This window comes from Cervus elaphus, chromosome 1, assembly GCF_910594005.1.
Source record: "Cervus elaphus chromosome 1, mCerEla1.1, whole genome shotgun sequence".
Classification (NCBI taxonomy): domain Eukaryota; kingdom Metazoa; phylum Chordata; class Mammalia; order Artiodactyla; family Cervidae; genus Cervus; species Cervus elaphus.
The window spans coordinates 60,852,934-60,878,440 of record NC_057815.1 but is presented as its reverse complement, the minus strand read 5'-3'; the positions used below and the strand labels follow the sequence as shown (position 1 = coordinate 60,878,440).

At 39.4% G+C, this 25,507-nt stretch overlaps 4 protein-coding genes across 4 annotated transcripts in view; 3 read left to right on the top strand and 1 right to left on the bottom strand.

Moving 5' to 3' along the window:
- Window positions 1–25,507, bottom strand: part of LOC122694965 (interferon-induced very large GTPase 1-like) — a 1,416,129-nt gene that overhangs the window by 305,439 nt on the left and 1,085,183 nt on the right. The window lies entirely within an intron of this gene.
- On the top strand, window positions 1,525–2,466 carry LOC122695332 (olfactory receptor 2D3-like). Its single transcript, XM_043905099.1, has one exon. It carries the CDS (start codon window positions 1,543–1,545, stop codon window positions 2,464–2,466), a length of 924 nt encoding a protein of 307 aa, XP_043761034.1. The 5' UTR covers window positions 1,525–1,542.
- On the top strand, window positions 9,299–10,227 carry LOC122695206 (olfactory receptor 2AG2-like). The gene is given in 2 exon segments (XM_043904814.1): window positions 9,299–9,743; window positions 9,746–10,227. Coding segments are annotated over 2 exon segments (927 nt in total).
- LOC122695157 (olfactory receptor 2AG1) lies at window positions 21,084–22,028 on the top strand. Its single transcript, XM_043904713.1, has one exon. The coding sequence runs from the start codon at window positions 21,084–21,086 to the stop codon at window positions 22,026–22,028; it is 945 nt and encodes a 314-aa protein (XP_043760648.1).

Below are 25,507 nucleotides of genomic sequence, written 5' to 3'. Positions count from 1 at the left end.
CAGCTTCAGCATCAGTCCTTCCAATGAATGTTCAGGGTTGATTTCCTTTGGGATTGACTGGTTTGATCTTGCAGTCCAAGGGACTCTCAAGAGTCTTCTCTAGCACCACAACTTGAAAGCATGCTCTAGTACCCAGTATACTTGTCAAGATCCTTGACACAATAGTTAGGCTCCTATATCTCTCACAAAATCTTCTAAGTTGCAAGTCTAATCCAGTAACCTGAATGTTAAAAGTAAATTTATGGTAATTGTATGGTCACCAGTGGTACCAAACTCAAACTGACCTTGATGCGCGTTGGCCCTGCTAGCACCCAGGACGTGTTATTTACTATCGGCAGACACAGCTGGGACTCCCCGGCTGCAGAAGGCAGCCTATCAGCATTGCCTTCATTAGGCTTCCACATCAGGTTCTGTACTTTCTCTCTTAGTTTAGGTCCTTGAAAGCAGAGCCTGAGAAAAGAGCTTGGGTACAGTTTATTTGAAAACTGATCCCAGGGATGGCTTCATGAGGGATGGTGATTAGGAAAAACACTCTTAAAAAAGCTCTTTAGAGGAAATAATAATAACAGTAGGAGTAATAAACAATGGGGGCTTAACTATATAGAGCTCAACTTCTAAGAAGCATACAGGAGCCTCCCAGAAATGTCTGGTGCACTAATTCATCAATTCCCATTGTCCATTGGTTAAAGGTTGCCTCTGGGACATTAACTTACCCATGCTTCCAACACTGTGGCAGAATGCTGAAAGACAGCAGGGGGTCCCTGAGGTAAATTGTCTGTGATGCCAGGGGAGTCAGAACTGTCCACCATGGCTAAACCTGAGGTCTGGGGTGAGCTGAAATTGTGTGACAGGGCTGTGTAATATTCAGTTCAGAAGTTCCTCTTTATCATGTGAAATGTTTGTACAAGGGTCAGGATTATAGTCCATGGTCATAACTTCCTCTTTTCTTCCTTGTCCTGTTTGGATTGCTACTTAAGCCTCTTTATAAAAACACAATGGAAAAATGCAAGAATTAATAACAGTGATTTATCTGTTGGAACTCCCAAGCCATGTTTTGGGAGTATTATGGACAAATTTGACATTGACCCCTATTTTTTTAATTTTGAAATATAAAAAGTGAGTGGTTTTTATTGACTAAACAAGTTCATCTCATTCTTAGACGGCTGAGTCTCACAAGTACAAAATATTTCTTGAAGTGAAGAAATGAAATCAAAACAAAGACAATACCTGTAACATATTTTCACAGTAACTTAGCAATATGTAAATTACCTTGTCAGGAGTTGTCAGAAAACTGTATAGACTGTGATACTCAGACAACCAAGTGGATCAAGCAAGGAAAACTGGGCTTAAAAAGCTATATAAATTGGTGGAAGTGACCATTTGCATTCTGATGCTAACTGGCACATTGTAGGAAGCAGCTGAAAGCAAATAGTCCCCAAGGTACACTTGTTAACATTGCACTTGTTTATAAAGCTTGTGAAATCAAACATTCAGAATGCGTCTGCTCTCCTTCTGATGACAGGTAAACAGGGATATACATCAATGGGAGAAGGAAACCAAACTTTTGTGCTTGAATTTACCTTGCTGGGACTTTCACAGGATCCAAAGATCCAAATCTTGCTGTTCTGTGTTTTCCTGATCATTTACCTTCTCTCTGTTTTTGGAAACTTGCTCATAATAATCCTTATCCAAACTGACCCTCGACTTCACACTCCCATGTACTTCTTCCTCAAAAACTTGTCCTTTGTTGATCTTTGTTTCTCTACAAGCATCGTTCCCCAGATGTTGATCCACTTCCTTGTAAAAAAGAAAACCATTTCCTTTGCTGGGTGCTCACTGCAGATAGTTGTCTTCCTCCTAGCAGGGTGTACAGAGTGTGCTCTTCTGGCGATGATGTCCTATGACCGTTATGTGGCAGTCTGCAGGCCCCTACACTATTCTACTCTCATGACCCAGAGGGTTTGTGTCCAGTTGGCCACAGTGTCCTGGATCAGTGGGGCATTTGTATGTTCAGTGGACAGTGCATTTACACTCTGTCTCCCCTACCAGGGACAGAACATAATTAATCATTATTTTTGTGAACCTCCTGCACTCCTGAAGCTGGCTTCTGCAGATACCTACAATGCTGAAATGGCCCTCTTTTCAATGGGTGTGATTGTTCTCCTAGCTCCTGTCTCCCTCATCCTGGTCTCGTACTGGCATATTATCTCCACTGTGATCCGGATGCAGTCAGGGGAGGGGAGGCTCAAAGTGTTCTCTACCTGTAGCTCCCATCTCACTGTTGTGGTTCTCTACTACGGCTCTGGAATATTTGCCTACATAAGACCCAATTCCAAGACAATGAATGAAAGGGATAAGGTCATTTCTTTGTTCTATTCAGTTATGACTTCAATGCTGAACCCCATAATTTACAGCCTGAGGAACAAGGATGTGAAGGGAGCTCTGAGCAAACTGGCTGGAAGATAGTCAACATTCAGAGGCAATGATTTTTGACATTTTGAAAAAGTACTTTGAGCACTGTGATATACAATAGCTCTACTAGCTTCATTCTTTTCTTTCCTTGCCTTGTTTACCTCAGTTGATTTTTTTCTCTACAAATATTCACTGAATGCCTACCCTATGAAAACAGTGTGCCCAGAACCTCAAAATATGAGTAACTTAATGCCTTTCTTAAAAAAACTTGAAATTCACAAGATAACACAAATATAACTCTTTTAAGAGGTAACTCTTTCAAAAGCTAAATAAAGAAGAAATATTTCACAAACTTTTGCACCGCAGAGGAAACCATGAACAAAATGAAAACCTATGGACTGGGAAAAATATTTGCAAATGATGGAATCAAGAGCTTAATTTCCAAAACACACAAACAGCTCAACCAACTCAATAACAAACAAACAAAAAAAACCCATTCAAAAAATGAGCAGAAGACGTAAACAGACGTTCCTCTAAAGAAGACAGTCACTGTCACTGTGCGTGTGTATGTTCAGTCGTGTCCATCTGAGCACAACCCTATAGACTGTAGCCTACCAGGCTCCTCTGTTCATGGAATTTTCCAAGTGAGAATACTGGAGTGGGTTGCCATTTCCTACTCCAGGGGATCTTCTTGACCCAGGGACTGAGCCTGGGTCTCATGAATCTCCTGCACTGGCAGGTGGATTCTTTACCACTAGTGCCACCAGACAGTTGGCCAATTGGCACCTGAAAAGATACCCAACATTGCTAGTTATTTGAGAAATGCAAATCAAAACTATGAGAAGTCACCTCACACTGGTCAAAATGGCCATCATTAAAAATTAGTCTACAGAGAACAAATGCTGGAGGGGGTGTGGAGAAAAAGGAATCCTCCTACACTGCTGATGGGAATGTAAATTCGTGCAGCCACTATGGAAAACTGCGTGGTCATGCCTTCCTTTTAGGAGAAAGACAATGATTAAATGGAAAATTAAACTTGGCAATCTGCATAACTTTAAGTAAGTGAAAGTCACCTAGTCATGGACTATACAGTCCATGGAATTCTCCAGGCCAGAATACTGAAGTGGGTAGCCGTTGCCTTCTCCAGGAGATTTTCCCAACCCAGGGATCGAACCTGGGTCTCCTGCATTGCAGGCAGATTCTTTACCAGCTGAGCCACAAGAGAAGCTACATGAACACAGGATCACAATTAAAAAAAAAATTTTTTTTTAATTTTTTAATTTCAATGTCTAAAGAAATCTTATTGATCATATTATCTAACTAATGCTTTAATCTCTGTAATTTTCTTAATTAACTCACACTGAGCTTTTTTATTAAAATGTCTGGCAGGTCTACATTCATTCTCTTCTAGCCACAATGACTTTCTTTTTCTTCCTTAAAAAGAAAAGTGCATTCAACCTCCAGTCACTAGCACTGGATATTCCCTGCATCTGAAATGTTCTGCTAATCAGCCTTGGTGCACTTAACTCGTACTCAACATTGACAGTTCATTCTCAACAAAACTGTCAGCTCACTAGGGCCTTCACCGAACATACAGTCTAAGACAACACCTTTTCCAGTCACTCCCTATCTTCATTATTGCTTGCTATTGTGCTTATGGGACTTCTATCTCTGAAATCATTCATTTGGAAACATCCAGATTAAAACCAACTTGAAAGATGGAATGACAAAATTAATAAAAATCCAAGATCTGTAAAGGGAATCTGGCTATAGTGGTGTGTCATAAATATATGAAGGAAAAAGACTGAAGAAATGAGAAGTACTCAATAGTGACAAATGCAAAAGGATAGTGAAAAGATTAGAACTGAAAGACTGCTTATCAGAGAAGAAGAGACATTGGATAGGTGCCTGCAGACAGTGGTTTTGTTATTCATTTTTTATCCATGATCTAGTCATTTCCTGTTGGCAGCAAGAATCCTATTATAAGTCCACTTATAAAATCAATATGGGATTAAATTATATAATATTTCAATTCCTTTCCAGTTCTAATATAATATGACTAAGTCCCAAATAATTAATAATAGTGTAATTCAGAAAAATAAATAAGTATTAATATTGAATTATATACTTCAATAATTCAGTACAGTATCCTTCTTTCTGATTCCCTTCAGTGTAGTAACTGGTTATTCCAGATCCTTTGTCCGTCATTCTCTTTTGTTCTATTCTGTACAGTTTTTACTGAACCCACAAGTATTCCTCTAAAAAGGTTTTATCTGAGTTTTTAACCTTATAAAGGTTATTCCTATTCCTTATAAAAGTGTTCCGTACTTTCTATTTAAAAAAAATCCCTGTTCGCAGCACAGAAACAGGGACACAGGCATACAGAACAGACTTGTGGACACATTGGGGAAGGGAAGGGTGGGACTAATTAGGACAGTAGTACTGACATATATACAGTATCATGTGTGGAATAGGTGACCAGTGGGCAGCCATCGTATAACGCAGGGAGCCCAGCCTGATGACACAGAGGGGTGGGATGAGAGCAGGGAGGGGGGCTCATATGTGTAATTACGACTAATTCCCTTTGTTGTACAACAGAAAGCAACACAACATTGTAAAACAATTATCCGCCAATTAAAAAAAATTTATCTGAGTTTTTAACCTTATAAATGAAGTACCATGATACATAATCTTTAGGGCTCTTTTTTCCACTTAATATTAAATTGCTGAATTATTTGTTTTGTTGTATGTCCTTCTGGTTCGTTTGTTTTGATTGCTGCATGATATTCTTTTGTGTGAATATTTATCTATTCCACTGTTGGTGGACATAAAGCTTGTTTCCAGTTTGTTTTTTTTTTAATTGTGAACAATGTGCTCTTACATTTCACATGTGTAAAACCTTCTTTTGGGTACATTCTTTTTATGAGAAAAATAAAAAATCTTGTATTTTATTTCTTTTGTTGTACTTCTGCAGTAATTTTCTTGAGCATATTCTTTTTATAACCAGAACATAAAAAATGTATTTTTCATTTGCTTAAAATTGAAAGAAAAAAGATATAACTTCAGCAGCAGTTTCAGAATTTTCTGGAAAAATAAGTGGTTAAAGACAGACTAAAGAATGAGGAGGACCTGGCAAAAAATTGGGTGAGGGAATGGCCTGAACTGAAGCAGTGATGGATAGAGGCAGGTGCTGTATCATTCATTATCTTAGAAGCAGCTGAGTCCACTTGAACTGAGAGCAGGAACATGCACACAGGTGTGCTCATGAATTAGTGAAAGAAAAAGGGAGAGACAAAAAATTTAAAAGTCTAGAAAGTTTCAATAAATCAGTTTGATACTAACTAAAGCTCAAGGAAGGAAGGCCTGATATGAACAGAAGCACTGCAAAGTTCATTTCTCTCTGGCTGATAATGGCCCAGGCTAGAGGCACAAGATGGGAGACGGGGAGCCGCAGCATTTACAGAACCCACAAGATACACTTTGTAATTTGGAAAGAGAGCTAACCAGGGGCCCTTGCTCCTTAGGTCATTCACTGACACTGTCTATTTACTAGGACTTTGGAAACAGCCTCGGTAAATCCACATGAGGGCAGCATAGCCCTCAGGCCTCAGAGCTCATTTTGTGGGTAAAGTTTGCTGGAGTTGGAGGCCAGGAGACATGCCTGGGAGAGTCATTAAAATTTTGTTTCCTGGAGCAGCATTTTCAGGGGAGGTCATGTCAGCTGAGGGGATGAGACCATGATACCTCCCCCAGGACAGGGCCCCAGCTCACTGTTGCCCCAGGGACAGTGAGGCTGGTGTAGAATCTCCATTGGGCAGCTCCTTTTATACCTTTTTAGTCAAATTCCTTCTCATCTTTTTTTATGGCTCCTAGTAAGATAGAAATACCTGAAAGTCTGAGTACCTGGACTCAAGAATTCAGTTAGAATGATGCCAAGGCTCTGAAGGCTTTCTTGCAAAGAGAATGGACAAGAGAAGTGCATAGAGATTTAGCTCCTTGCTTCCCCAGGATCCTGCCCTAGGCCCTCATCTTCTCGTTGGCATCCATTTCCACCCCCAGAGAGGACTGGCAATGTGACTGGAGGTGTCTTTGACCTCTGATTTCAGTCACAGCTGTACACCTGCCTACATTCTCCCCTGCCAGAAGAACCATCACCTCTTTCTTCATCTTCTTGAACATCTTCATCCCTCAAATGACTCCCAGGGCAGTAGGTGTACTCAGGCAGCTGAACCCCTCCCCATCTGAGGTAAGGGCTCTTTCTTTGTTTCAAGAAAATTGAGTGGAATCTGGGTCTTGAGATATATGGTCAAGACCTCACTGCTCTGCTTCTTAGATTCTCAGTCTCTCAGCCATTATAACTCATCCATTCCCTTCTATACTTTAGGTACCCTTACATATACCCACAATTGATCTGTTCCGCTGGCAAGACCTGTGTTCCTATACTTCCTGATGCTGGCATCCTGGTAAAAGTCTCAGCATTACCTTTAGACCTAGATTATCCTGGCCTCAGACCGTCTGATGTGTACCCATAAAAGACTGGGATCTCAAAAGAGGATGATCTAAAATCAGTTTACGTGCCTGTTCGATCTATGCCTGCTTGATATTAAAGTCCAATGCTACAGGAAAATCTAGTTGAAGTCAATGACTATTTTAAAGTATGCTAACAGTGATACAGAGTAATAACATAAAGATGTGATTCCAAATTTTTGACTCCATCTTCTTCATTGGCTTTGTCTGACCATTTCCTATAATTTCAGCAATGCCCCTCTGTTAATCTCGGTTTCTAGTCTCTTCCCTTGATCTGAGGTATTCACCCATCACCAGCAGTTTTCCAGAAGGGGGCTCATCCTGTGTAGGCACACTATATGTTTTCTGGCATTTATCTTCAGATGACTGTAGTGGAGACAAACTAGAGAATGGAAGGAGGGAGAGCAGGGCTCTGAATCAAGGGGAGGAAGACAGATAGAAAAGATCTTGAGTCCTAAGAATCACCACTTTACTTAAGTCCTGCTTTTTCTTTTAAGTCCTGTCCAAATTCCTGGAGCATAAATCTGGATAAATATAACCAGTTAATTATTTTATTCCCTTTATTAATATATCCATTCATCTTTTTAATTAAAGGAAAGTGTTTCAAGTCATATATATACTAGGAACAGTACTAAGAATTGTCTTTGAATTTGTGTTTTTGTTGCTGCCAATGGGCAAAGAAGTTCTTCCAGTCAGTATTTCTTAGTTTCAACATATAGACCTGGTTTTATGAGGCCAGAGAAAGATCTCAGACCCCAAAGAATGATGAAACAGCTTTACAAGAAGATGATTTTCTGGTTGACTTCTTGCCTAGACTTCACTGTGGCACAAGTGCAAGGAGGATACTTGTGCTTGTACTGCTTCAATGTTCTGACCTTTATAGTGCAACCTCCTCTCTCTGCTTTGCACTCTGACCCCTTTTTCCTTAGCCACCGTATATTCATCTGCAGCCTGTAGCTTGTATAAGTGACATAGAAGTGATCATATAAAGTTTCCTTTCCTGATACTTCACTTAGACTCGTAGTATGTTATACTTTCCTTTGTATTTCATTGCCAGTAGATGTGTGTAGGTGTTTAGGTAATGGGCTTTTTACATCCATGCAATTTCCCTAGCATCAAATATAGTGCCTGGTCTGTTGTAAGCGCTTAGTAAATATTTATGGAGTGAATGAAAGGAACTAGATCAATTGGAAAAGCCTTCTAATTTTAGGATTTTATCATCCAACTACTGAAAGGTCCCAACCCTAAGTTGACGACGTTGGTGACATAAACTGAAGACAGAGGGGTCAGAGCAGAGGATACAAAGGAAAGATGAAATATTTGGTAGATTATTCTCTTCTTTTCCAGAGTGCCGCCTGAGTCCTCCGTCCGACTCTGAAAACTAAGTAGCACTGTTCCACACACCGCTTGGTCTCCTGCTCACACCTTTCCACCAGTACTTCCACATAGATTCAGGGCTCAGCAGAACCAGCGTCTTTCCTCACACAGCTAATACTATGAGATAGAGGATCTCTTTTTTTGTTCAAGATCTTACTTTGACTTTCAAGTGATGGGATGGCTTTGGACCTTTTCTATAAATCCCCCTCTTTTATAACTCACCCCTTCTATCATGTACCCTAAACACAAATACCTTATCATATCTTCTCAAATCTCATGCATCACCTTCGTTTCTATCCTCATTCCTCCTGAACAAACATCTTATCATTACCTGAAAATAGGCAAACATCTTTTGTACTGTTCCTGAATATGAACCTCCAAAATCTATACTATCCCAGTGATTCAGTCATGCACAGAATTCCTCTTCCCTTCGGTAAAGTAGCAGTATGCTCATCAAGGATGTGAGGACAGTTCAAGAACACAAGAGACCAAGTGGTCCAAGAGCCAAGAGGTTCCCCATTGAGAAAACTGTTCAGAACAATGAGACTGGAAAATGAAGCCAGATGTCTAGGGGAGCAGGAAAACAGAATTGGAATCCCAAGGAAATTTAAAGCAGAAAAGCAACTGAATTAAAATCCAATGTGCAGAGTATTTTTTTGTTGGGAAGATAGCTATGATTTTATCTATTTACAAAGATATTTGCTTGGGTTCATTCTCTTGGTTATCTTGTTTAAAGATGACAGGCTATGACCAATATGCTTATTTCTAATTTATAGGATACTTTATAATAATTTAATGAAAAGATTCATAAATTCAGAAGACAGAAGGCAAACCTAGCTACCAAGAGGAAAAGATATCATCCCATGGAATTCTTATTGGTAATTCCATAATGAAGTGAGACAACACAAAACTAGGGTAATCTCCCTTAGAAAGGCTTTCGTCAAGACCATCTGGTTCTACATAACTAAAGAAACAACACAGAATGGAGCACTGGAACTCCACCCTGGGAAGTGGCTTCATATTGATGGGGATTCTGAATGACAGTGCATCTCCTGAGATGATCTGTGCTACAATCACAGTCCTGTACATGCTGGCTGTCACAAGCAATGGCCTTCTGCTCCTGGCCATCACAATGGATGCCCAGCTCCATGTGCCCATGTACCTCCTGCTCGGGCAGCTCTCTCTCATGGACCTCCTCTTCACATCTGTTGTCACTCCCAAGGCCTTCATGGATTTTCTGCTCAGTGAAAACACCATTTCCTTTGGGGGCTGTGCCCTTCAGATGTTCCTGGCACTGACCCTCGGTGGTGCAGAGGACCTCCTACTGGTCTTCATGGCCTATGACAGGTATGTGGCCATTTGTCATCCTCTGAACTACATGGTCCTCATGAGGCCGAGGGTCTGCTGGCTCATGGTGGCCACATCCTGGTCCTGTCTTCCCTAAGTGCTCTAGGACATACCTTGTACACCATGCACTTCCCTTTCTGCATGTCCCAGATCAGCCACCTGCTTTGTGAGATCCCACCTCTGTTGAAGTTGGCCTGTGCAGATACTTCCAGATATGAACTCATGGTATATGTGACAGGTGTGACTTTCCTCTTGCTCCCCCTTTCTGCCATTGTTTCCTCCTACACACTAATCCTACTTACTGTGCTCCACATGCCCTCAAATGAAGGGAGGCAGAAAGCCCTGGTCACCTGCTCTTCCCACCTGACTGTGGTCGGGATGTTCTATGGAGCTGCCACATTCATGTATGTTCTGCCCAGTTCCCTCCACAGCCCCAAGCAGGACAACATCATCTCTGTCTTCTACACGATTGTCACCCCAGCCCTGAACCCCCTCATCTACAGCCTGAGGAATAAAGAGGTTATGGGGGCTTTAAGGAGGGTCCTGGGAAAATGCATACTATAGACACACCTCCTGACACAACCACTAAGTATATGTGGTAGTTGTTCAGTCACTCACTGGTGTCTGACTTTTTGTGACCCCATGGACTGCAGCACTCCAGGCTTCCCTGTCCTTCACCATTTCTCCCGGAGCTTGCTCAAACTCATGTCGTTTGAGTCGGTGATGCCATCCAACCATCTTGTCCTCTCTCATCCCCTTCTCCTCCTGCCCTCAATCTTTCCCAGCATCAGGGTCTTTTCTAATGAGTTGGCTCTTTGCATTAGGTGGCCAAAGAACTAGAGGTTCAACTTCAGGGTAAGTCCTTCCAATGAACATTCAGGACTGATTTCCTTTAGGATGAATTTCCTTGCAATCCAAGGTACTCTCAAGAGTCTTCTCCAACACCACAGTTCAAAAGCATCAATTCTTCAGTGCTCAGCCTTCTTAATGGTTCAACTCTCACATCCATACATGACTACTGGAAAATCCATAGATTGACTAGACAGAACTTTGTGGGCAAAGTAATGTCTCCGCTTTTTAAATGCTGTCTAGATTTGTCTTAGCTTTTCTTCCAAAGAGCAAGTGTCTTTTCATTTCATGGCTGCAGACATGATAGACTAAGTTTCAATTTCAATATCATATAGCCGTGATAATGATATAGCTAATAACAGGCTGAGCAAGCTCCAACAGCCTCTTAAAATCAGAGGAGGACGCTTCCATTTGAACTGGATTCTTAGTTGTAGAGAGAAATATCTTCAGAAGATATCTTGGGCTTCTTGTCTTGTTAGGCAGATGGTTGTTCAAGCAATTAGTTGGAAAGAATAATCAATTTGTGACTGTATTTGTACAAATACTTATGTTGAAAGTATTAAAGTGAAATTGTTAGTCACTCTGTCATGTCCGGCTCTTTGCAATTGCAAGGACTGTAGCCCTCCAGGCTCCTCTATCCATGGGATTCACCAGGCAAGAATACTGGAGTGGGTTGCCATTCGCTTCTCCTGGGGATCTTCCTGACCCAGAGATCAAACCCAAGTCTCCCACATTGCAGGCAGATTCTATACCATCAGAGCCACCAGGGAAGCCCTTATATTGAGATTAAAAAAAGCTAAATGGTACATTTTTATACTGCCTGAAATTAAAATTATAGAAATGAATAAAATAGAATGTGGAAATTCTCAGATTTCAAGTTAAGACTGGAGATACAATAGCAGTGAGAGTCATGTGATGTGTATTTGCTTGATTTTAAAAAATATATAATTTACATACATACAGACCTACTTTGAAACATCAAAATAATTGCATGTTAGGTATATGTATATGTCTATGTCCACAGGAAAGGAAGACTACCAAATATAATTCACTTTCTATTAGCTTAGAATGAAATTTAGTCGCTCAGTCATGTCTGACTCTTTGCGATCCCATGGACTGTAGCCCTCTAGTTTTCTCTGTCCATGGAATTCTCCAAGCAAGAATACCGGAGTGGGTTGCCATTCCCTTCTTCAGTAGATCTTCCCGACCCAGGTGTTGAACCCAGGTCTCCCACGTTGGCAGGCAAATTCTTTACCATCTCAGCTACCAGGGAAGCATATCTATTAGTTTAGATATGCTTTATTTTTATCATTCAATGTATCAGTGTGGGAAGATTTATAACAAAAACTGGGAACTAAAATCTGTCCAGTTGAGAAGCTCCAAAAACACCTTGTGTCACATAGTTGAGATTATTTTTGAGGCAATGCTTTGTTAAAACTCAGAAAAACTTTCTTTCTTTATAAAAACTGTCTTAGATTGCTGCATCTATTAAGATAAATGATAATACAAATATAATAATCTATGGAACTAATCCACATTCATCATAAAAACAGAAAACTTGAAACTTGATAAAGAAGCCAAAATCACTTAAGTTTTCTATTTTTTGCTTTTTCATATATGTATTTTACTGAATAGTTTTGTACATTTTGGTTAAGGTTCTTTCTTTGTTGTTTAAGATTTGGTGAACTTCTTCCTGTGAAGAAGGAACATTATAGTGTAGGGATAAAGAGAGACAGTAGCAGGGAGAGAGAGAGTGTTGAGCCCTTTTATCGTCTGTGCATCTTTGAACACTAAACCGTTTGTTTCTCAGTTTGCTCATCTGAAAAGCAGTGATATTAACAGAACTCATGATGATTTCATGATGTTTTAGGGAGTCTTGAGTAAGATGATAAGGCACTTAGACCAGAGCTTGGCAAAGTGCTTAAACCATGCTGCTGTTGCTGCTGCTGCTAAGTCGCCTCAGTCGTGTCCGACTCCATGCGACCCCATAGATGGCAGCCCACAGGCTTCGCCGTCCCTGGGATTCTCCAGGCAAGAACACAGGAGTGGGTTACCGTTTCTTTCTGCAATGCATCAAAGTGAAAAGTGAAAGTGAAGTCGCTCAATTGTGTCTGACTCTTCGCGACCCCATGGAATGCAGCCTACCAGGCTCCTCCTGGAAAACCCATGGGATTTTCCAGGCAAGAGTACTGGAGTGGGCTGCCATTGCCTTCTGTGTAAACCATGCTAACTATTACATGACTAACTAGTAAATATTCTTAATAAAACTTCATTTCAAATGACTACATAATGTCATCATATCAATCTGCTATAATATATTTAGGATTTCCTTACACTTAATTTTGTCTCTCCAAATTTTCCTACATAAGGGTATATATTATGTTATGTCAAATTGTAGAAGTGGAAATAGTGGGGTGCAAGCCAAGAAACTTTTTTTAAATTCTTGTTATAAAGAGCCAGATTGCTAATAAGTAATTTAGAAACCCTTTCCATCCTGTCATAATGTTGAGCTGGAAGTGCCTGTTTATTGTACACTTTATGAAGCTGTCTTATCATTTGAACTTGCTTTGTTTATTTATTAAATATATCAGTGAAAATGTAACAGCTGTTTTCATTTATATTACTTATTTTGCTTCATCTAATGAGGTTTTTTTTTTGTAGCTGTTTGTAGATCCTTACATTTCCCATTCTTTGTTCAGAAAATATTTTCAAATTTCTTTTAGATTTGCTTAATAATTTTGTAAGTGACATTGGACTTTTTAATCTGCAGTTTATCTAGGTATATGATGAATGATGAGCTTTAAGTTCTGTTTCTAAATAGCTGGTTTTCTTACTAGTGTTCTTAATCACCTTTCCATAGCATGTGTTTATTATTACTGTTGCTGTATTTATAGTTGCTTGACTACATGCTGTCCTATGACTCTAGCAGTAGAGAATGTTTCTGCTCCTGTTCTCTAGTTCCACTGGTCAATAAAGAGTCTCTGTTTCCATTTTTCCTCACCAAAATTTTCTTAGGTTTTATCATCGGTTTATTCTTCCTGATGAATTTTTGAATCATCTGCTAACTGTCCAAAAAACCCCACTGGTATATTGTTGTGATTGTATTTAACCCATACATTGATTTGGAAATGCTATCTTTTTGCAGTATTCAGTCTTAACTCCCAGGAATGTAGTATCCCATTGCCTCACCCAATAGAATTTGTTTGTTATTCCCTAAAAATACCATTTCACACCTTGACTCTCTGCTTATGACTTGCATCATACATCGCAGGGAAAGGGGGAGTAGTTACATAGAACTTCGTCATCTTCCACTACCAGCTTGACTAGCATAGCTGCACGTAGTGTTTTTAATCTTTGGAAGAGCCCATCATATTCTCCAGGACAATCCATGTTGCTACAAATGGCAGAATTTCACTCGTTTTTAAATGGCTGAGTTATTTTTCATTGTTAAAATTTAAAAAGTGGCCGTGAGAGACCAAACACTACACTAAGTACTCTTGAACCAAGTTCTCTTACTACTCAAAGAAATAGGTATTAGAATTACCTGCTTCTGCTCCACAGCATCTCTTTACAGAAATTTTGCTAAAGTTTACACATATGCTCCAGTAACCCCCATCTTAAAGAACTCTTCTTTGAAGTCATACTCTTCCCTCCAGTTACTACTCCATTTCTCAGAGCAAATCATCTTACCAGAAACTATGGGTTTAGGACCTAACTGTATGTATAGCTTCAGGTCCTTTCCTACTATTCAGGACACATGCACTGTAATCAGGTTCCCTTCCACTCCATACCCAGAGCACTGCAGTTGTGCTTGTCAACAAAGACAGGTTTGTGCTTCATCGTCCGACAAAGAAAATATAGTTTGTATATTTTATAAAATCGTAAAAGTGAACTTTAATTACCCATGATAACCAATGACCATAAAAAGACTTTAGAGATTAAAAATTAAATTCATAGAAGATACAACAAATATTTATAATCTACATGTCTCAGAAAAATTTTCAACAATTTGTAGGAACCTCCAACACTGCTAACTATACAGAATTCCATTGTTATTAATGTTTTTAGTCTTATACTCAGTTTATGTGTTCCTACATGATTTTCTCTCTGGAATTGCACTCCTTCTTACAGGCATAAAAAATTCTGCTCATTTCCCAAAATGGCTTTTTTATTTTCTTTCTTTTTTTTTCATTTATTTTTATTACTTGGAGGCTAATTACTTTACAATATTGTAGTGGTTTTTGTCATACATTGACATGAATCAGCCATGGAGTTACATGTACTCCCCACCCCACTCCCCCCCCCCCCCACCTACCTCTCTACCCCATCCCTCTGGGTTTTCCCAGTGCACCAGGCCCGAGCACTTGTCTCATGCATCCCACCTGGGCTGGTGATCTGTTTCACCATAGATAATATACATGTTTTGATGCTGTTCTCTCAAAACATCCCATCCTCGCCTTCTCCCACAGAGTCCAAAAGTCTGTTCTGTACATCTGTGTCTCTTTTTCTGATTTGCATATAGGGTTATCATTACCATCTTTCTAAATTCCATATATATGTGTTAGTATACTGTAATGGTCTTTATCTTTCTGGCTTACTTCACTCTGTATAATGGGCTCCAGTTTCATCCATCTCATTAGAACTGATTCAAATGAATTTTTTTTAATGGCTGAGTAATATTCCATGGTGTATATGTACCACAGCTTCCTTATCCATTTGTCTGCCGATGGGCATCTAGGTTGCTTCCATGTCCTGGCTATTATAAACAGTGCTGCGATGAACATTGGGGTGCACGTGTCTCTTTCAATTCTGATTTCCTCGGTGTGTATGCCCAAAAGTGGGATTGCTGGGTCATATGGCAGTTCTATTTCCAGTTTTTTAAGAAGTCTCCACACTGTTGTCCAAAGCAGCTGTACTAGTTTGCATTCCCACCAACAGTGTAAGAGGGTTCCCTTTTCTCCACAGCCTCTCCAGCATTTATTGCTTGTAGACTTTTGGATAGCAGCCATCCTGACTGGTGTGTAATGGTACCTCATTGTGGTTTTGATTTGCATTTCTCTGATAATGAGTGATGTTGAGCATCTTTTCATGTGTTTGTTAGCCATCTGTATGTCTTCTTTGGAGAAATGTCTGTTTAGTTCTTTGGCCCATTTTTTGATTGGGTCATTTATTTTTCTGGAATTGAGCTGCAGGAGTTGCTTGTATATTTTTTAGATTAATCCTTTGTCTGTTTCTTCATTTGCTATTATTTTCTCCCAATCTGAGGGCTGTCTTTTCACCTTGCTTATAGTTTCCTTTGTTGTGCAAAGGCTTTTAAGTTTCATTAGGTCCCATTTGTTTATTTTTGCTTTTATTTCCAATATTCTGGGAGGTGGGTCATAGAGGATCCTGCTGTGATTCATGTCGGAGAGTGTTTTGCCTATGTTCTCCTCTAGGAGTTTTGTAGTTTCTGGTCTTACATTTAGATCTTTAATCCATTTTGAGTTTATTTTTGTGTATGGTATTAGAAAGTGTTCTAGTTTCATTCTTTTCCAAGTGGTTGACCAGTTTTCCCAGCACCACTTGTTAAAGAGATTGTCTTTTTTCCATTGTATATCCTTGTCTCCTTTGTCGAAGATAAGGTGTCCATAGGTTTGTGGATTTATCTCTGGGCTTTCTATTCTGTTCCATTGATCTATATTTCTGTCTTTGTGCCAGTACCATACTGTCTTGATGACTGTGGCTTTGTAGTAGAGTCTGAAGTCAGGCAGGTTGATTCTTCCAGTTCCATTATTCTTTCTCAAGATTACTTTGGCTATTCGAGGTTTTTTGTATTTCCATACAAATTGTGAAATTATTTGTTCTAGTTCTGTGAAAAATACCGTTGGTAGCTTGATAGGGATTGCATTGAATCTATAGATTGCTTTCGGTAGTATAACCATTTTGACAGTATTGATTCTTCCAATCCATGAACACGGTATATTTCTCCGTTTGTGTCCTCTTTGATTTCTTTCATCAGTGTTTTATAGTTTTCTATGTATAGGTCTCTTGTTTCCTTAGGTAGATACACTCCTAAGTGTTTTATTCTTTTTGTTGCACTGGTGAATGGTATTGTTTCCTTAATTTCTCTTTCTGTTTTCTCATTGTTAGTGTATAGGAATGCAAGGGATTTCTGTGTGTTAATTTTATATCCTGCAACTTTACTATATTTGATGATTAGCTCTAGTAATTTTCTGGTAGAGTCTTTAGGGTTTTCTATGTAGAGGATCATGTCATCTGCAAACAGCGAGAGTTTCACTTCTTTTCCTATCTGTATTGCTTTTACTTCTTTTTCTGCTCTGATTGCTGTTCTAAAATGCTTATTGGAAAGATGTGAGGTTTAAGGGTTGAGGCAATAATTCCCTCATTTTGAATAACAACTTAAAGAGCCTATATTTTGCAATTTAATAGAATAAAAAATGAAAATAAAATTGGAAATGAAAATGGTTCCGTCACTATGGAAGATAATTCCTTAAAAACACACTTACCAAAAAACTGAGCAAGTTCACTGAAAGATATTTAACCACATGAGTAACAGTTTATGTTCACTTGAAAATCTGCACCTGAATGTTTGTAATGGCTTTTTACACAAACAACAAAAATCAGAAAGAACACACAAATGTCTTTGATGAATAGATAAGCAAGCTATGATACGTCCATACAAATGGACACTACTCAGCAATAAGTGAGAATAGGCTTCTAATAATCAGCAGAATTTGGATGAATCTAAAATATATTATGCTAAGTGAAAGGAGCTATACTCAAAGTGTCTGATACCATTCATATGACATGCTGAAAAGGCAAAAAAATAAAAATAGTAGCAATGGTAAACAGATCAGAGGGTTGGTGGGGGACTGGTAGAGGGCAGGATATAATTACCAAAGGACACCAGAGAATTTGGGAGGTTGATACAACTTCTATATCTGCATTTTGGTGGTGGCTGTATACTATATATGGGCTTCCTTCGTAGCTCAGTGGCAAAGAATCTGCCAGTGCAGGAGATGTGGGTTGATCTCTGGGTCAAGAAAAGCCCCTGGAGAAGGAAATGGCAACCCACTCTAGTATTCTTGCTTGGGAAGTCCCCTGAACAGAGAAACCTGGCAAGTGCAGTCCATGGGGTCCCAAAAGAGTCAGATACAACTTAGTGACTGAACAACAAGTATACATTTATGAAAACTTGCAGCAGTATATACTACAAAAGGTGAATTTAACTGTATGAAAACTGTACCTTAGTAAAATCGAAAAAAAAAATAGGAAAAGATAATTGTAAATAAAAGGATATGAAGCTTTTAATATCCTGCTTCTACAACCTTCTTTAAGTACTGATAGAAAAAGTCCCCTGCCATATTGCTTTTTGTCAAGAGTTCAGTGTTATAGTTTTGAAATTCAATTGTATTTATTCTGTCAATTAAACTTGTCAGATCATTTGTTGTGTCAATTACTGTGTTCATCATTGCTCCCTATAATATATATATACCCCTAGGCATCACCTTCCTTCTTGATGAAATTATTATATTCAGGCATCTTTGGTGGTAAAGCCTTATAGTTTTGTTTGTAATTTTTTGTCACTCTCTACTGATGCTTTATCTATGTATAAAACTCTCGGTGGGGGCAGTTATGTTCCCTCAGCACTTCTGAAGGCATTTCTCTCTTGTCCTATAACTTCAGTGAAAACTCCACTATCTTCTGTCTTTATCAGTGGGAAATCTGTCTTGTTTCTTTGAGAGAATTTTTTTTTCCCCTTTGAGAGAATTTAAAAGATTTTCATTAACACTGATATTCTCCATATTCAGTACTATCTGGATAACTTTTTTTTTTATTGTCCCTGCTCAATGTTTACGAAGTTGCATACTTTCTCTTCAAATGTCACTTGTGGCAAACAATATAACACCAAACACACATATGTATGTACAGGACAAAACAGATTGCCAAAGGTCATGGAGGGAAGACTTGGTAATTAGAGACTCCACAGAGCACAGTCATGTTGAATCAAATAGTCCAGGCTAAGAAGATGATAAGTGAGGCCAGGGGGATGGAGGTGGGAAGCAACGTCCCACAGATGCCTCAAAACCTACGTTAAATCTGGGGCAGAGGACTGATTGACCACGAAAGGGTCTTTTCTTCCTGTTCATTTCAGTCAGTAATTTGGAAATGGGCCATCAGTGCCTCCCTTAGGTGACATAGAAACCCAGGGCCTCCAAGCTCATTTAGTGAGAGAAGAGTGCAAGGATACAGGATCAGGAAACAGGCCCAAAGGGATTCATTACCATCCTGTTTCCTGGACCAGCCTTTCCAGGGAAGGCTATTTCAGCTGAGAGGCTAGGCTAAGTCCCTCTAAACACAAGGGTAGAACACAGGGAGTGGGATCATGGGATGAGGAAACTGAGCAGCCTCTCCCAGGACAGGCCCTGTCTCATGATGGCCCCAGGGACAGTGAGGTCAGTCATTGCAGGGTCTCCTTGGAGCAGCCCTTCTAATATCTACTTCCTCCCGATTCCCACTGCTTTCATTTTTTCTCCCAGATCCCAGCAAGAGTAAATAAAATTCTGAGCATCAGTACCCATGAACTCTGTCTGACTAATGCACAATAAATAGATGAAACTTTTACCTGAGGAGCTATGTGACAGAAGCAGTTTCTTTTAATTTTCCACAGGTGTAAAAACAGGAAAGCTATACTCTTTTTCCGTAGAAGCTCTCCAAGTCATAAGGATTCAGTTGGCTCTGTCAGCAAGTATTGCATTTCCAGAGCAGACCTGTAGAGGAACTGAGGAACGGGAGTCCTAACCGACCTTGGTCAGACCCCTCAGACTTGTAACATCGCTTAGCAAAATCAAACCTATTGGATACGGCTGAAAAAGTCCCATCTTCCTTCTAGTTTTCGACTGCATCTTCCTTGACCCTCAAACAATCCCCAGGGTTGTCCATGTGGTCAGGCAGCTGGCATTTAACCACCTCAGGTAAGAGTGTTGTCTCACTTGCAGGGAAGGGTGCAGTCTTGAGGAATTTTGACTTGAGAAATGGAGCCCAGTGCAGATCCCAAGAACTTCAGCTACTCTGTCTTCCAGGTTCTCTGGTGCTTGGGCTCTGTACCTCATCACAAACTCCTCTATTCTTTGTTTTCTAAATATGAGGAGAATCAGTGAGGCCTGAGGGAAGATTCTATGCTACATCCCAGACCAGGGTATCTGCTTCCTGGTGGTAGCATCAGGATCTGTCTTTAGACTTTGCCGGCATCTGATAAAAATATTTATAGCTATGTTATAATATATGCCTCTGAAGGATCATTTAAGATCAGATGGTAGTTTTGTGACATGCTTTAGTACCTCTTTACTATTAAAATTCTGTGGACCTTGTAGAAGTCAATGGAAACTAGTGAAATGTCAAAATATATGACATAATAGAGGAAAGTGAGTTTTAGAAATATGCTTCACTGACAGACTTCTTAAGATATGTTCAAAGGTGGATTTATCTGCCCAGTTTCCATGTGTGAGACTGATTTCCGTCCATCTCGTGTCCCTGTTCTAGAAAGCTTCCCTCTGGGAGTGGGTCCCAGACTCCCATGGCAGCTTTCAGAACAGGAGCTCTTTTTCCTCCCCCTGTGGCTCCTCAGTGTGGTGTGGATACCCTGGCTCTGCAGTTTGGGGACCAAAGATGGTGAAAGAGAGGGGAGCTAAGGTTAATGAGCTTGATTACAAATACAACACATGCTCTTTTTTCTCCTACAACTTTCCCTATTTCTCCCCCAAACATTCTGAGCTTCCTTATCAATTCCTTATGTTTTTCATATTTCTGAATAATCCCAGGGTCACATTTATGATAATATGTTATAAAAGAAACAGCTATGTTTGCCTTGATTTTAAAGGTTAAGTTCTGAAAGTGACATCACCTCAAGCACACTATTCCATAGTCTCAGACAATTTAAATTCTCTTCCCTCTTTGTTACATGGAGAGTGTAGTGCTGGTCTAGTGAACTAAGGTATACACTTTAGCTCTTCTAATAAGGCTGTTTCTACAGCTTTGAGGGCTGCAAATCAATGTGGACATACAGTATATGGAAAAAAATAATGAGGTACATTATTGATGTCACACTGATGCTCTTGTTTTAGTATTTCATATTCAAAATAGGTACACAGAACAGTGACTGGGTACTTAAATCATCAGTCAACATTATACCTAAAGCATAGGTATAAGGATTATTAAGAGCATGGATACCTGAATATTGATATATTGTAATGAGAAATTTGATTTGAATTTCTGGGGAGATACATGTTCAGGTTTGATGCCCTGAATAATATTCTCATCTAGTGATCTTTGAATATTTAGCTGTTAATGTGATGCTTGTTCTCCATTCAGATAGTTCTTTTCAAGATACTTAAAAGTTTCAGAAACAGAGATCAAGAAATAAAATTAGCTACCAGTGGGAAAGGAATCACCATACTGGACTAATATTGGTCATTCTATGGGGCCTCTGATGTTACAAAATGTTGCAACCATCTTAACAAAAATTCACCAAGAATCTACTTGGTTCTTGGCAACTAAAGAAACAACACAGAATGGAGCACTGGAACTCCACCCTGGGAAGTGGCTTCATATTGATGGGGATTCTGAATGACAGTGCGTCTCCTGAGATGATCTGTGCTACAATCACAGTCCTATACATGCTGGCCCTCACCAGCAATGGTCTTCTGCTCCTGGCCATCACAATGGATGCCCGGCTCCATGTGCCCATGTACCTCCTGCTCGGGCAGCTCTCTCTCATGGACCTCCTCTTCACGTCTGTTGTCACCCCCAAGGCCTTCATGGATTTTCTGCTCCGTGAAAACACCATCTCCTTTGGGGGATGTGCCCTTCAGATGTTCCTGGCACTGACCCTCGGTGGTGCAGAGGACCTCCTACTGGTCTTCATGGCCTATGACAGGTATGTGGCCATTTGTCATCCTCTGAACTACGTGGTCCTCATGAGGCCGAGGGTCTGCTGGCTCATGGTGGCTACATCCTGGATTTTGGCATCCTTTAGTGCCATTGTATATACTGTGTACACCATGCACTATCCCTTTTGCAAAGCCCGTGAGATCAGCCACCTGCTCTGTGAGATTCCACCTCTGTTGAAGTTGGCCTGTGCAGATACTTCCAGATATGAACTCATGGTGTATGTGATGGGTGTGACCTTCTTGATTCCTCCTCTTGTTGCTATCCTTGCCTCCTACACACTAATCCTACTTACTGTGCTCCACATGCCCTCAAATGAAGGGAGGCAGAAAGCCCTGGTCACCTGCTCTTCCCACTTGACTGTGGTCGGGATGTTCTATGGAGCTGCCACATTCATGTATGTTCTGCCCAGTTCCCTCCACAGCCCCAAGCAGGACAACATCATCTCTGTCTTCTACACGATTGTCACCCCAGCCCTGAACCCCCTCATCTACAGCCTGAGGAATAAAGAGGTCATGGGAGCCTTAAGGAGAATCCTGGGAAAATATATGCTGTGGACACACTCCTGACAGAGTTGCCAAGTCGACATGGTAGGGGACTAAGTATCATGTGGCTGTGATAATGGTAGCTTATAGGAGTCTGATCAAACTCCAATAACCTCTTAAATCAGAGGAGAGCTGCTCTCATTTGACTGGATTCTTAGACAATTGTAGAGAGAAGTAGCCTCATAAGACATATTGGACTTCTTGTTTATTAGGTAGATGGTTGTTCAGACAATTAGTTGGAAAGAATAATGGATTTGCAACTACATTTGTACAAATACTTATGTTGAGAGAATGGGAAAGGCTAATGGGTCATTTTTATACCTCAAAATGAAAATTAAAGTACAGAAATGAGTAAAACAGAATGTGGAAGTTCCCAGATTTCAAGTGAGCATTGGAAATATAATAGCAATGAGAGTAGTGTGTTGTGTATTTTGCTTGAGTTTTTAAAAATGTGATTTACATACATGTAGACACGTCAAGGCTGTATATTGTCACCCTGCTTATTTAACTTATATGCAGAGTACATCATGAGAAACGCTGGGCTGGAAGAAGCACAAGCTGGAATCAAGATTGAAGGGAGAAATATCAATAACCTCAGATATGCAGATGACACCACCCTTATGGCAGAGAGTGAAGAGGAACTAAAAAACCTCTTGATGAAAGTGAAAGAGGAGAGTGAAAAAGTTGGCTTAAAGCTTAGCATTCAGAAAACTAAGATCATGGCATCTGGTCTCATCACCTCATGGGAAATAGTTGGGGAGACAGTGGAAACAGCGTCCAACCTAGATAGCATATTAAAAAACAGAGATATTACTTTGCCAACAAAGGTCTGTCTGGTCAAGGCTATGGTTTTTCCAGTGGTCATGTATGGATGTGAGAGTTGGACTGTGAAGAAAGCTGAGTGCAGAAGAATTGACACTTTTGAACTGTGGTGTTGGAGAAGACTCTTGAGAGTCCCTTGAACTGCAAGGAGATCCAACCAGTCCATCCTAAAGGAGATCAGTCCTGGGTGTTCATTGGAAGGGCTGATGCTGAAGCTGAAACTCCAGTACTTTGGCCACCTCATGTGAAGAGTTGACTCATTGGAAAAGACCCTGATGCTGGCAGGGATAGGGGGCTGGAGGAGAAGGGGGCGACAGAGGTTGAGATGGCTGAATGGCATCACCGACTCGATGGGCAGGAGTTTGAGTAAGCTCCAGGAGTTGGTGATGGACAGGGAGGCCTGGTGTGCTGCAATTCATGGGGTCGCAAAGAGTCGGACATGACTGAGCGACTGAACTGAGACCTGTTTTGAAACATCAGAACAATTGCGTGGTGATTATATGTCTTTGTCTGTTTCCACAGGAAAGGAAAGCTATCATATATAATTCACTTTCTGCTAATTTAGATATGCTTTATTTGTATCATTTGATTTTCCTGTGTGGAAATATTTATAACAAAAACTGCGAGCTTTCCTGGATCACCTAATTGAAATTATTTTGGGAGGTAGTGCTTTTTTAAAACTCAGAAATATTTTCTTTTCAGAAGCTGTCTTAAATTACTTATTGTATTAAGATCAATGATAACATGAAAGCTACTGATCTGTGGAACTAGTCCACGTTCATTATAAAAACAGAAAATTCAAAAATTGAGAAAGAAGCAAAAATCTCCTAAAAGGTTTTCTATTTATTTTTTGCTTATCTATATGCAGTTTACTGAATAGCTATGTACATTTTGGCTAAAGTTTTGGTTTTTTGTTGCTTGAAATTTGGTGAAGTTTCTTCCTTTGAAAAGAGGACATTATAGTGTAGGGCTGGGGGGCTTAGGGAGGTAGGTGGCAAGAGTGCTGAGTTTAATCTCTGATCACCGGGTATCATCTGTGTATCTTTGAACACAAATTAAACCATTAATTTCTCACTTTGTTCCTCTGAAAAGCAGTGAGAATAATAAGACTCTTGATGATCTCATGTTTTAGGGTGACTTGAACAAGATGATAATACACTTAGACCTGTGCCTTGCAAATAGTCCTTAAACTATGCTGTTACATGAATACCTAGTAAATAGTCTTGATAAAACTTCATTTCAAATGACTACATAATAACATCATATGAATCCTCTATATAATGTACTTAGGGATTTCCTTACATTTAATTTTGTCCCTTCAAATTTTTTTACGTAAGGGTATATTTTATGTGAGGTCAAATTCTCGAAGTGTAAATAATGGAATATAAGCAAAGAAACTATCTGAAATTCTTAATTTAAAGAGCTAACTGTTTATGAGAAAGTTAGAGACTTTTTGCATGCTGGCTAGCATTTTGTGAGAGTCTCTGCCTCATTGTACTCTTTCCCATGCTGTCTTATATAAACTCCCTTTGATAATTTATTAAGCACATAAACAAAATGTAACAGGTGTTTTCACTTATAATATTTATTTTGTTTTATTCTAATGATTTTTCTGTAGCCCTATATAGACAAAGGTCCTAGATAATTTGGCAATTATATACGTGGCAACATTTATTTTCAGTTTGTTATATATGTAGTAGGATATGTTGGATAGAGAAGTGTTACAACATTTACAAAATGTCATAGATTCATTTTTTCCTTTGTATTTTATAAGCGATAGTACCCTTACCATTCCCATTTTTAATTCAGATAATATTGCCATAAATCTTGAGATCTGCTTAACAAACTTTAATCTCTCTGATATTATTTAAATACATTATGAATAGTGAAACTTTAAGTTAGTTGTTTTCTAAATAGCTGATTTTCCTGTTAGCATTCCTAATAATCTTTACTTATTTTGCATTTATTATTATTACTTACAATTGTTTGACTATATATTTTCTCCTTGTAAGTATAGTACTGGTCTAGTACTACCCCATTCCTAAGAGACAATCGTCTTAAAAGACTTCACTGTACCTATACCTTCTGGTCCTTTTCTACAATTCATGATTCATGTCACTGTAATCAGGCTCCCCTCCACAGCCAACAACACCTCCCCTCCCTACCACATTGTAGTTCTGCGTGTCGACAGTGACAGAGGTATATGTCTCATCTGTTCTGACAAAGAAATATAGTTTATATATTTGGTACAATTGTAAAATGTGAATTTTAGAATCATTACCTGTGATTACCAATGAGCCTCAAAGGGCTTAGAGATTAAAATCTATATTCCATAGGAGATGCAATAGATCTTTATAGTCCACATATCTCAGAAAAATTTTAAATAATTGTAAATATTTCCAGAATTGCTAACTAGACAAGATTTAACTATCATTAAGGTTTTCAGTCTCCAGTCCTAAGTGTGTGTATGTGTGTGTGTCCCTGTATGACTTTCTGTCTTGAATTGCACCTTCTTCTTTAGTTGCATAAACAATCCTGCTCATTCACCAAAACTCTTCTTTTTATCTTTAAATGCCAATTAGGGAGACATGAAATTTAAAGCTTCAGGCAATATGTCCTTCATTTTTAATTACAATTTAAAATCCATATTTTACAGCTTAAAAATTCAAAATGAGAATAAA

Excerpts from the sequence above, each read along its gene's own strand:
- LOC122695157 (XM_043904713.1), top strand. The coding sequence starts at position 21,084 with ATGGAGCACTGGAACTCCACCCTGGGAAGTGGCTTCATATTGATGGGG.
- LOC122695332 (XM_043905099.1), top strand. The coding sequence starts at position 1,543 with ATGGGAGAAGGAAACCAAACTTTTGTGCTTGAATTTACCTTGCTGGGA.